This window comes from Antechinus flavipes, chromosome 2, assembly GCF_016432865.1.
Source record: "Antechinus flavipes isolate AdamAnt ecotype Samford, QLD, Australia chromosome 2, AdamAnt_v2, whole genome shotgun sequence".
Classification (NCBI taxonomy): Eukaryota; Metazoa; Chordata; class Mammalia; order Dasyuromorphia; family Dasyuridae; genus Antechinus; species Antechinus flavipes.
The window spans coordinates 97,260,014-97,273,915 of NC_067399.1; the positions used below are offsets into that span (position 1 = coordinate 97,260,014).

The following is a 13,902-nucleotide window of genomic DNA, read 5'->3' on the forward strand; positions in this document are numbered from 1 at the left end:
TCTCACATAAAATGTAAGTGAATAGCAGAATGGATTAAAAGACAGAATTCTATATTATGTTGTTTACAAGAAACACATTTAAAGCAGAGTGATGCATACAGAATAAAGGTAAAAGGCTGGAGCAGAAATCTCCTTGCCCTCTCAGAATTAGATAAATCAAATAACAAAATAAATAAGAAAGAAGATAAAGAGATAAATGGAATACTAGGAAAACTAGATATGATAGATCTTTGGAAAAAATTGAATGGAGACAGAAAGTAGTATACTTTCTTCTCAGTAGTTTGTGGAACCTATGCAAAAATTGACCACATATTAAGACATAAAGACCTCAAAATTGAATGCAGAAAAGCAGAAATAGTAAATGCATTTTTTTAGATCACTATGCAATAAAAATTACATTCAATAAAAGGCCAGGGGAAAATAGACCAAAAAGAAATTGGAAACTAAATAATCTCATCCTAAAGAATGAATGGGCAAAACAGTAAATCATAGACACAATCAATAATTTCACCCAAGAGAATGACAATACTGAGGCAACATAACAAAATTTGTGGAATGCAGCCAAAGTGCTAATAAGGGGAAATTTTATATCTCTAGATGCTTACTTGCATAAAGTAAAGAAAGAGAAGATCAATAAATTGGGCTTGCAATTAAAGCTAGAAAAGGAACAAATTAAAAACCCCCAATCAAATACCAACCTTGAAATTCTAAAAATAAAAGGAGAGATCAATAAAATTGAAACTTAAAAAAAATTATTGAATTAATAAATAAAACAGAGTTGGTTTTATGAAAAAAAACAACAAAATAGATAAACCTTTAGTTAATTTCATTCGAAAAAGGAAAGCGGTAAATCAAATTGTTAGTCTCAAAAATTAAAAGGGAGCTTTAATAAGTTTAATGAGTTTCCACCCATGAAGAGGAAACTAGAGCAATAATTAGAAGTTACTTTGCCCAACTATATGCCAATAAATTTGACAACCTAAGTGAAATGGAAGAATACCTACATTTCAGTACAATACAGATTGCCCAGATTAACAGAAGAGGAAATAAATTACTTAAACAGTCTCATTTTTAAAAAAAGAAATAGAACAAGCTATTAAACAACTCCCTAAAAAAAAAATTCCCAGGACCAGATGAATTTACATGTGAGTTCTATCAAACTTTTAAAGAACAATTAACTCCAATACTATATAAACTATTTGAAAACTAGGGAATGAAGGACTCCTGCCAAATTATTTTTATGACACAGACATGGTACTGATACCTAAACTAGGAAAGACAAAAACAGAGAAAGAAAATTATAGACCAATCTCCCTAATGAATATTGATGCTAAAATCTTAAATAAAATATTAACAAAGAAATTACAGATAATCATCCCCAGGATAATACACCATGACCAAGTAGGATTTATACCAGGAATGCAGGCCAGGTTCAATATTAGGAAAACTAGTAGCATAATTGACTATATCAAAACAAATTAACAAAAACCATATGATTATTCAATAGATGCAGAAAAAACATTTGACAAAATCCAACACTTATTCCTATTAAAAACACTAGAAAGTATAGGAATAAATGGACTTTTCCTTAAAATAAATATTTAAAATCATCAGCAAACATCATATGTAATGGTGATAAATTAGAACCATTCCCAATAAGATCAGGGGTAGAAACAAGGTTGTCCACTATCACCATTGCTATTCAATATTGTATTAGAAATGCTAGTCTTGGCAATAAGAGAAAAAAAAGGTCAAGACTTTCAAGGAAACTAATGAAAAAAAAAATCAAATGAAGGGGTCTAGCTGTACCAGATCTAAAATATATATTATAAAGCAGTAGTCATCAAAACCATTTGGTACTGGCTAAGAAATAGAAAAGTTGATCAGTGGAATAGGTTAGGTTCACAAAACAAAATAGTCAATGACTATAACAAATTAGTATTTGACAAACGCAAAGGCCCCACATTTTGGGTGGGATAAAAATTCACTATTTGACAAAAAATGCTGGGAAAATTGGAAAATTGTATGGCAGAAAGTAGGCATAGACCCATACCTAATACCCTATGCCAAGATAAGGTCAAAATGAGTTCATGATCTAGACATAAAGAATGATACTATAAACAAATTAGAAGAATCTAGGATAGTTTACCTCTCAGATTTGTGGAGGAGGAGGGAATTTGTGACCAAAGAAGAACTAGAGATCATTACTGATCATAAAATTGATGATTTTGATTACATTAAGTTAAAAAAGTTTTTGTACAAACTCTAATGCAGACAAGATTAGAAGGGAAGCAATAAATTGGAAATATATTTTTACATCCAAAGGATATGATAGTGTTCATTTCTAAAATATATAGAGAATTGACTCAAATTTATAATAGTTCAAGCCATTCTTCAATTGATAAATGGTCAAAAGATATGAACAGACAATTTTCAGATGTTGAAGGAGATATGGGAAAACTGGGACACTGATACATTGTTGGTGGAATTGTAAAAGGATTCAACCATTCTGGAGAGCAATTTGGAACTATGCTCAAAAAGTTATCATACTATGCATACCCTTTGTTCCAGCAGTGTTTCTACTGGGCTTATATTCCAGAGATCTTAAAGGAGGGAAAAGGACCCACAGGGGCAAAAATGTTTGTGGCAACATTTTTCATAGTGGCAAGAAATTGGAAACTGAGTGGATGCCCATCAGCTGGAGAATGGATGAATAAATTATGGTTTATAAATACTATGGAATACTATTGTCCTGTAAGAAACAACTGGCAGGATGACTTCTGAGAGGTTTGAAGAGACCTACATGAACTGAAGCTAAGTGAAATGAGCAGAAGCAGGAGATCATTATACAAGCCAACAATAAAACTATATGATGATCAATTTTGATGGACAGGGCTCTCTTCAACAATGAGATGATTCAAACCAGTTCCACTTGTGCAGTGATGAAAAGAGCCATCTATACCCAGAGAGAACCATGGGAACAGAGGATGGAACACTCTCTCTGTTGTTATTTGCTTGCATTTTGTTTTCTTTCTCAGTTTTTCTTTTTCTTCCTTCTTGATCTGATTTTTCTTGTGCAGCAAGATAACTGTGTATATATATATATATATATATGTATGTGTGTGTGTATATATATATATGTATACATACATATATATATAGGATCTAACATGCATTTCAACATATTTAATATATTTAATATGCATATTGGGGAGGGGGTGGGAGGAAGGAGGGAAAAATTTGGAACAAAAGGTTAGGCAAGGGTCAATGTTGGAAAAATTACCAATGCATATTCTTTGTAAATAAAAAGTTTTAATAAAAAAAATAAAAATGAAAAAAAGCCTTATTGCAATTACATATTTCCCTGGACTATAAAAGGAAATGAAACAAGACATTTTCAGCTTTGTGTTCTATGTCTTCTTCCCCTCATCGTTAAGTTTGATAAATTTGCTTCTTTGCATTATTCCTTGTTGAAGCCTAAGGTGTACACCTGTGTCAGGCTCTGCCGACAGGCAGTCACATATTGTGATCTACGATGAAAATCAGAGAAGAAGCCAAATTATATTGCTGTGACATCTGTCCCTCCATCTGTTGGAGTTTTCATAAACAAGTAAAATGAGACTTCTGATTATATTGATGTTTTTATTTTACATATAATCAAGAATAGTTTTGAAATGTTAAAATCATCAAAAATTTTCCAGTTTCTCTTTACTCAAAAAATGCTTCATCAAAGCAGGTGGCAGGAGCCTGGGTTCAATATTGACAACAGTTTGTCATTTTCTCAGGAGTTTTTCCTGATTTGTTTAATGTACATGTTTTGAGATGGGAATTTTCTTGGTATATAATTAGCACATAGTTTTAGAGGAAGATGATTTTTGTTTATTGTAAATACCCTTAAATTGTATTAACACAAACCAGTCATTTGTCATAGGTTTCACTTAGAATATACTATTCTAACATTCTTTTTTATTTTATTAAAAGCTGTATTATCTATTGAAATGAAAATATCTTTATTTTCTTTCCCCTTCATTTAATATTTATAACTATATTCATCCATAATTAAGACTTATTTCTTGTCAGCAAAGGTCAATAAAATGGACAAGTTTATATAGGACTTGTTAATTTACAAATATTTTGTCTCCATACCTGAGAAAGTTACTTTAAGTTTTATTCCAATTTTCCAGATTAAGAAACAATAATTAAGGCTGAGAGAGGTTTTATGGGTTTAATCATCACAGAACTCAAACTCAGGTTTTCTGATTTTCATATCAATGTTTGTTTCTCCTACTCGACCCTTGTAAATTTGTCTAAACTTCTTCTTTTCTTCTTCTTGAAGAGGTAATTACATGTATATATGATCACAAGGGATATGAGTGTTATGTTGAGAAGCACAGCATACATTCCAGTATGGCATAAGATAAAACACAGGCAGAAGATCTGAGTTTGAGTTCTTCCATGACTGTGCACATCACTGGATCTGGAGTCAGAAAGATTTGAATTCAACCATGGACTCAGACACTATCTGATCACTTTAACCTCTGTCTGTCTCAGTTTCCTCAACTGTAATATGGGAATAAAAATAGCATTTAAACTCTATCTGCTTCAGTTCCTTCATCTGTAACATGGTAATAACAATAGCATCTACTCCTCATGGATGTTGTGAGGATAAAATCATGTCATATTTGCAAAGCGCTTTGCAAATTTGAAAGCATATTATAAATAATAGTTGTTGTTACCTATAAACCTAATTTTTTCACATATAAAGTAAAGATAGAATAATTATATACCTAGAAAATTAGATTATAACAATGGGGTTTAAAACTGGAAGAGAGAACAGGAATCATGTATAGTTCCTTAGTAAACTTTACCAAGGACTCATAGGTAGCTAGTAATAGAGAAGAGTTTTGAAATCACATCCTCTTGAATTAAAATGCAATGCTTTTTTAAAAAAAATCTCATTCTTCCTGGGTTCAGGCTCTAGTATTTGAGATATAGTCAGGCAGGTAAATTTGTCTTTCTGGGTTTCAATTATGTTATCTGTGAAATGAAAACAATATACTACATTACTTCATAGGATTGTAGATATAGATTTGGAAGAAGTAACTAAAGAGATCAAGTCTAATTCTTTCATTTTTCATATAAGGAAACTGAGGCCCATCAAAATTAAATGACATCCAAGTTCACCTGAGGTAAGATCAAATGTAGGCTTTCAGGACTGCAAGTTTTACTTTCTGTTCACTGAACCAAGCTGCCTCTAAGTACCTTTCCGACCCTATTTATCTTGTTCTATGTAAGGCAGTTTCTTATGACTTAAAAAATCCAATAAGAAGGCATTATATCCTTTGCTGATTCAACTAGCCCATGGAGAGGCAATGGACAGAAGCCAACTTTGGAAGTCACAAACTTGGCCTACCCTGTTACCATCATTCATTAAAATATGCCAAGAAATTAATTTTGAAATCAAAGGATGCTCATATTCCATTTGGATAGGCCAAAAAGAAAAACCAATAAAAATCAACAACCTTTCTCTCTACACTAGATGCACAACCAAAGGGGCAACAGGGAAATCAGTAGCAAGATACAGCAACCTGTCAGATGTAGATATGTGCTGAATCCCAGTGATGAAGTTTGCTATTAAATTCTCATTTGCAAATCTGCATATGTTTGCCACCCCTCTTTCTAATTACTGCAATATGTAAATATTCCCTCTTCCCCCCTCCCTCTTCCGCTAGAAAAAAAATACAATGCCTATTTTTATGTTTGCCATATGTAATAGCAGAATATTGCCACAGGGTGGTATACCATACATATTTAACTGAAAGCTTTTGTAATTCATGTGACAGTTCAGTTATGCCCTCTTCCAGCATCACTTAACCAGGAATAAAACAATCCAGAGACATCAGAACAAATTGGCCCTTGTCCAAAAGAATAAAATTTAAAAAAATAGCATTTTAGGTCATCTCAGTCAGGATTTTTAATTTTTTAAATACCACCCCCCTTTTTTGTTTATTTTTTCTACTTCTCTATCATATTATGTTATTCTTTCTCTTCCCCAATGAACAAAAAACAGATTTTTTAAAAATGCCTGGTAAGAAGGAGTAAGCTATACAAAGAAATAACCACTTTTGCCAACTCACGGGCACTAAGATTAGGTTTTTGCTGGCAGACACAATTCTGCTACAAGCACATGTACTTGACTATTGTCCTGTTCGATTACATAACACAAAACTGATAATTTCTTGTTTATAGTGAACTGAACATATGCAGAATGAAGCTTGAAATAGCGAAAGGAGGATTGGTTTGGGAGTCAAATGGACTTAAACATTATATAGAGTAAATCCTATAACTTTTCTGGACTCAGTTTTCTTATCTATAAAATGAAGGGATTGATCTAGACCCTTCTAAGCCTTCAAAATCTATGATGTTGGGGATTTTTGTTGCCATCAACTGCTGTTCTGCCTTGTAGAGATAATTTACCAGAGTTAAACATGTACTGATTCATTTTCTCAAAATTATTTTTCATTTATAAAGTAAATATATTAAAACATAAATTTAAAATATGTAGTTTATATATATATATATATATATATATATGTTTTAAAAAATTTTTTTAAAAGTGGGGTGTATAGGATATTAGTTTTAGAACGAGGAGGCAACTCAGAAATCAAACCCTGTCTTTTATAGATGAGGAACTTAGGCAGAGGGAAATTAGAGTAAAAAGAGGGAAATTATGTTATATTTTTTAAGTTGTTCAATATTTTAATGACAAATATTATTAATGCTGTTCAAAATATTTTTGAAATGGAATATAGTTATAACATATTAACAAAGCATATGCAACTCAAGTGGATTATAAAATTGATTTTTAGCAACGTTATTGAACATAAGAATAGATTCACTACCATAAGAGAAAGGATAAAGTGATTGAGGTCTTAATTTGGGTAGCCCTTTTTTGCTGTTGCTGCTGCTCATTTACACCCCCAACAGCTCCCAGATACCCTTTGTCTAAACTCTTAATTATTTCTTTTGTTTCTTCACTATTTTTCATTCTTATTTTTCCTCCCTCCCAATTTAGTCCTACTATAATCTCCATGTTCCTCTCGCTCCTACCACACATACTGACAGAGGCTAGGAAAAAGGAAGAAAAGAAAATTTTAACTCTTGCCAGATAGAGCAGGACTGACTTTGGTCCATTGCTTCATAGACTGATTTAGTGAGCTCAGATATATGATATGTAAGGTATTCTTTCCTGGTTGGTTAGGCCTTAGACATGAGGCTGCACTGGAGTACATTAATTGTTGCTGTTCATCTTTTGTTTTTGAAGAAGAACGATGACATCATGATGTGATGGGTGATATCTAGACTTGTGTGTGTGAAATGAATTTAAGGGAGGCAGTTAATGAATCTCAACAACAAAATGATCTAGTTAACATTCCAGAAAAAAATTGGTTTGATATCTTTCTTTCATATTAAAGGTTAAGCACCAGATCTAGCATCAGGAAGACTTGAATTTTTATCTAGCTTTTGATCCCAGCTCTAGGCAAGTCATTTAACTTCTTTTTGCCTCAGTTTCCTCCACTGTAAAGTGGAGATAATATTAGCCTCTATCTTGCATGGTTGCTGTGAGAATAAAATCAGAAAACATTGTAAAGCACCTTGCAAAGTGCCTGGAAACAAAGTTAAGTGCTATCTGAATGCTTATTATTCCCTTTCCAGTTTTATTTTTTTTTTTTGTCCAACTATGTTATTTCATTGATATAGGGAGCTCCTTCCCAGTAAGACTGTGCCCCTGACAAATCTGATTGGATCCTTATAAATTTATAAGCTTATGAATTTAGAGAAGTATTAGGGCATTGAATAGTTACATAACATTCTTAGGATCATACCACCAGTACGTGGCAGAAGGAAGCACTGAGTCCAAATTTCCCTCCCTCAACTCTGAGGCCTACACAATATTTGCCACCCCATTTTTAACCCTGCAATGTAGAGGTTCAATAATATCAATGCTGTTTCTACTTACATGTTCACTAAAATGATTTAATTTTTCAAAAAGAGGGAGACAATTTGGATCTGTGATTTTATCAGTGGGAAGAACTCCCAGTGTGGGAATTTCATCCACTAGTTTAGAATGAAAATTTTTCTGAAACTTATCATTTTTAGTGAGTTTCTTATTGACACCAAGAGATTAATGGACTTAATCCCAGACATAGAGCTAAAACTTGCTAGAGGCATAACCTGAACAGAGTGAGGTCTTCTTGACTAAAAAGCTAACTTTCTATTTATTTAAAATATACTGTCTCAAATTATATTTTCTATCATTGATATGACCATTAGTATTCATAAACCTAGCTAAGGACACTGCTTTGTCTCTATTTTTCTGAATACAGCATGCCACAGAGATTACTTCTGTAAGTGGTGGCCTTTCTAGTAAAAGAAACAGCCTCTATAAGCAAAACCACATTTTAAAACATGTCTCCTGAAATACTAAAAAATCCTGAATTTGTATTTCAATGTTAGGTTCAGTTTGTATACCTTCCCAAATATTTAGCACATTAATAATAATCCCCCAATTTATATTGGTGCTTGGAAGCATACTCATGACATAAATGGATGTAATAATAATAACTAATAATAATAATAACAGTTAACTTGTATATAGTGTTTACTATGTGCCAGGAACTGAGCTAAGCATTTTGTGTGTGAATTAAATTTAAGTGAGGCAAAATTTCAGTAGTATCAGACTCTTTGTGACCTCAATTGGGGTATTTTTTTGCAAAAATATTGGAATAGTTTGCTATTTTTTCTTCAGCTTGTTTTACAGATAAGGAAACTGAGGCAAAAAGGCTTAAGTGACTTGCCCAGGTGCCCAGTAAATGTCTAAGGGTAGATTTCAACTCATGTCTTGCTGATAATAGGTTTGAGCCACTCAGCTACTGAACCACTCAGTTGCCTCTAAATAAATAAATAACATGATTAAAAGCCTATTTTCCAATAAGAATCAGTTTAGTTTCCATGAACCAGTCTCTTTGTTCAGCAATCTAGTGAGAACTTCAAATATAATCATGAGGTAATGTCTCATCTTTAGACCTACCTCTCTCACAGGACCTGCCAAGGTAGCCTGTCCCAGAACAATCGCAGACATATCTGTTCCACCCATCCCTACACATGCCATTGTTTTTACATGGGTTGCTAAGGCACGGCTTTGCTGTTTCTCTTGAGCAAGAAGGCTTGACTCCAGCAGTGCTTTGAATCTCAGCCATTTGTCGGATGTCTTTGCTCTGACCATCAATGAACAAATCCCTGATGCAGCCCACGTAGCCGTAGTTGAGAAGAGCAGTCCATACTTCGGTTGGGAATATGAGACCTGCCTTGTTTTCTGGCAAACCCCCAAGGTACAAGTCATCATCCAGGTCTAGGATTTCACTTTCTCCTGGGGCTGTGTAGGGTGTACGTAATGTGTTGACGGAAATGGTACCTGGTAAAATGAAAAAGCAGCATGAAGATTTTCAGAATATAACATAGTTATCTCCTAAACATCAGTTTTCTCTATTTACTGTATTTGGTTATTTAAATAAACAATAATAAAATTACCCAACTTCAGGGATTTTAGAAGCAACATAGCTTAGTGAAATATACAATGGGTTGAGAGTTAGAGAAACTGAGTTTGTGTTCAGGCTTCACTATTTATAGCTAGGTCTCAATCAATGCTGATAATGAAAGCCCTGCAGTGGTCACATAACTACAAATCTATATTATTTTAAGTTACAATATGTAAAATGTGATAACTGTTTCCAGTCTAATGGGAAACATGTAACATGGATTCAAATAATGTCTCCACTTCTGGAGGTTCATTGAATATTAGTTGTAGTCCTTGTGCAGACCTGGCATGTCATCTTACCTGGATGGGTCTCATCTTCATGTATTAAATGAAGGTTGAACTAGTGACTTATATGCCACTTATATGCAAATCCTATAATCCAATGAACCTTGTCTTATTATTGTAAAAGTGCCTGTATCTATTTATCTCATAAATAGCCGGAGACTGTCCTTTTAAAGGCAAGGTCAGTAAGTGGAAAATACCACAGGGCATCAGTCCATGAAGTGGATATGACACAATAGAGAGATGAAGGAGGAAAGTGCTACTTTTTTTTTACTTTTATTTTTTAAAGAATGTTTTTACTTTATTCTTCTCAATTACATGTAAAAACAATTTTCAGTATTTTAAAAAAAAATTAGATCCAAATTACCTCCCTTATCTCCTTTTTAAGAAAGGTAGCACTTTGATATATATTATACATATGCAGCCATGAAAACATACTTCTATATTAGTCATATTGCAGAAGAGCACAAAAGCAAGAAAAAATAAAAAAAACTAAAATAAAGGAATAAGAAAATTAAAAAGTTAAAAAAACATGCTTCAATTTGCTAAGTACTTTTCATAAGTTCTTCAGAATTATCTTATTGTATTGCTGAGAACATTAAGTCATTCGTAGGTGACTGTTGTACAATATGGCTGTTACTATAATACAATGATCTCTTAATCCTGTTTATTTCACTTTGCATCAGTTGATATATGTTTTCTTTCTTTTTTGTTTGTTTGTTTTCAAGAAAAGAAGATGGCAAGGGGAGCAAATCAAATGTCAAGCAAAAGATTTTAGGTCCCAACCTCCATTCCTATCTTCCTCCCTCAATAGTATGATATCTGAGTTTAAAACTGATTTAAAAACAGGTCTTTGCCATCAATATGCCATCCAATGGAAAAGAACTGACTTTAAAAATGGTCAAGCATTAGCATCCACTTAGGGAATACTGGGGTAGTAGTGGCTGAATCCACAATGATTGTGATAGAATAGATTGTTCATTTTTGCATTGTGGAAATGTGCTAATTTTTACATTAGAGAATATTGTGGATTTCCAGAGCTCCACTGGGAGAAGCAAAAGCTAAGCTTAGGCACTTTTAACTGTATCCTAGAAATCTTGGGTTTAAACCCTGACAATTCTCTAATTAAAGACTACCTAAGTCTGGGAGAGTTCATGGGAGCCTGGGCAGTAATATTTATTATTTCATTCCTTTATTTGTTGGTTTTATGCTTTTGAGGAAACTAGTAAATAGTTACGCATGATTGGCTGCTTGGCTGTCTGATTCCATTATGTACTTCCCAGACAGCTCTAAACCATGTAGGCTGTACTCTGATTTTCTTCCCCTTCCTATCACAACTCAGACTCTGTTCTTTAGTCCTTGGTAAGTTTTCATTATCTTGTCCAGAATCAGAATGATCTTGCTACTTACAGGTTATTTCTAAATCATATCACCTGCACTTTGGTACTCTCCTTCTTCCCCTTGCAACTTAGATTCTTGTTCTTGTACCTTGGGCTCTGAAAGGTGAATTTTCACTTTATCTTATTCACATCCAGACCATCATACCACTTTCTGCCCATTTCAAAGCCAAGGCACTGCATATGTACCCTTGTACTCATTTTTCATACACTGTCTTTTAAAAGGTAAGTTGTTTGAGGGTACGAACTGCTTTATTTGCTTAGTTTTGTATTCTTATCCTTGGCTAGTACCTAACACATATTAAGTTATTATATTAATATTTTTTGATTCATCTATATATCTCATGACTAAAACTTAGAAAAAAATATAACTGGTAAGAGAAAGCAACATTTTCCACATTTAGAAGCTCAATCTAAATTCTGAGTGAGAAAATCTATATTGACCTCGCTTCTTAGATCAACAACCCCAATCCTGTCATTCAGAGATGTTATTCAGGTAGATTTGGAGACTAGGTGAATGCTTGTTTTTTGAGAAATATAGAAACTTTGGCATTTTTCTGAGCTCCCTCTGTTCTGAGCAACCACAAAATATCCTGAGTATGACTTCCCCATGCCTGGTACTTATCAGTTAAGATCAGGTTTGTGATTGATTGAATTACCTGGTATCTAATCTATCATTGGTTTGTCTGAATAAAGAAACATAGAATAATGGAAAAGCCACTGAAATAACGTGTAGGAAACCTTTGAATCCTGATTCTACTATTTGCCCTATAACCTTGAAAAAGTCATATGGTCTCTGTGGATCTTAGTTACTGCATTAATAAAACAAAAGGAAGGATTAGATGATTTCTTAGATCCCCTTTAGACTTAAATTTCTATGTATTTATAAAAACTCTAAAATACATTATTTAACAAAAAAAGTGTTTACCTGTCTGTGACTAAATACAGTAATGAAAGATACACAAAACAACCAAAGTACAAGGAAAAGAAGAGAATTAAAAACACACACACAGAGCACTTTTCTGGCACAAATTCTTTCTCCTTGTGAACTTGTCTATTTTGAAGATTTCACAATGACTACTAAGTGATTATTTTCTTTCAGCCATAGTAACTCAAGGAGACTATGATAGTCAGAAACAAGGACAGCCCAGAGAGCAACAGGGAGGACAGCTGAAGGACATTTTGTGGGCTTCAGTGTTACTCACAAAATGTCAAGAATAATAAAGGAAAGCCCTCAGTATATTCCATGGGTCTATTGTGGAGAAGTTATAGGAAGAGTTGCACAGGATGGATTGGAACATATGGACTGTCATTCACATACACATACACACATTATTGAAGGGAAAAATCAAGGTGATAAGATCAAGTCTCATCTATGCCAGTGCCATGAGATCTAGGTATCAATATATTAGTGATTATTTCTCCAAAGAAGAGAAAAGGATGTATTCATGTGCATAGCTGATTTGGTTGCTCTGAATGAATTGACTGGCTAGGGCATAATACATGCTAGGTACTGGTAGGTATACAGAGATGAATAAAACATAAATCCTGTCTTCTAGGAAAATTGGTTTTAGAAAAATGGTCAAAAATTTTAAGTGATTTGACTAATTGGGGAGAGAAGAAGTTGAGTAAAATAAAAGTTTTTATGAGGCTGTAGATGTAAACTAGAGTTCACTCTAATTCAAAGGCAGAATAGACAGTCACCTCCAGGATGATATTTATAGAGGAGTCAAAAGCTAGCTTTCTCAGAAAAATTTATCTTACTGTCTTAGGATGACAGTAAATCAAATAACTGCATTCTCCTTGCTGTGGGAACTTCCTCTACTCTTAAGATTAAAATCCATCTAAAACTTAGTAGCTAAGCCTTAGAAAGTTGTGTGACACTCAGAAAATAATAATTAATTAATTATAGCATAATCATATAAAGCACTTTACAAATGTTACCTCATTTTATTCTTACAACATGGCTGAGAAATAGGTGCTATTATCTTCATTTCAGATAAGAAAACTGAGGCAGGTGGAAGTGAAATAGGCTTACCTACAATTGCAGTTTATCAGGTTATTAAATTTGAATTCAAATCTTTCTGACAGTATATGCTCTATCTGTTGGCTACTTAGTTGCCTCTGAGAGGTAAAAGGAATTGTTGATGATCATTGAGCTAGTAGCTGTAAGAGGTCGAATTTGACCTCATGCATTCCTAAATCTGTTTCATAATGGCTTCTCTATTCTACATTGTTTTACCATTATCTTAGTATATGCTGAAATTCCCACCATAGTTAGTAGTTTGAGCTCAGTTATTATGAAAATATTGACCTCATAATTAAAAATTATCATTTCTCCAAATTTATTGATGAGAGACATTTTTATTTGAAGAAATAGGTCAAAAAAGCTTTGAAACTCAAGGAATGACAAAGGCCAAGAAGTATAGTAGGGCTTCCTGGGTCTCCAGAGGGCAGAAGGAGAGAAATGGATCTAGATAGATCTGTGAAAAGGAGAAAAATGAAACAAACTAGATGGAAGGGACGAATTTCCTGCTTCATATTATATTTAAGGTCAGGTCTGATGTAGACACAGTCTGTGCCAAATGTGAAAGCATTTATCTAGTTAGGGACACAAAAGACATT

The 13,902-nt window shown here is 33.4% G+C and overlaps 1 protein-coding gene across 13 annotated transcripts in view; it reads right to left on the reverse strand.

The window, feature by feature from the left end:
• NRXN1 (neurexin 1) overlaps positions 1–13,902 on the reverse strand; it is a 1,357,693-nt gene that overhangs the window by 751,014 nt on the left and 592,777 nt on the right. For all 13 annotated transcript variants that reach the window (XM_051975251.1, XM_051975247.1, XM_051975246.1 and 10 more), the window contains one exon: positions 9,092–9,475. In XM_051975251.1, coding sequence (XP_051831211.1) covers positions 9,092–9,475 — 384 coding nt within the window. The remainder of the gene's footprint in view (positions 1–9,091; positions 9,476–13,902) is intronic.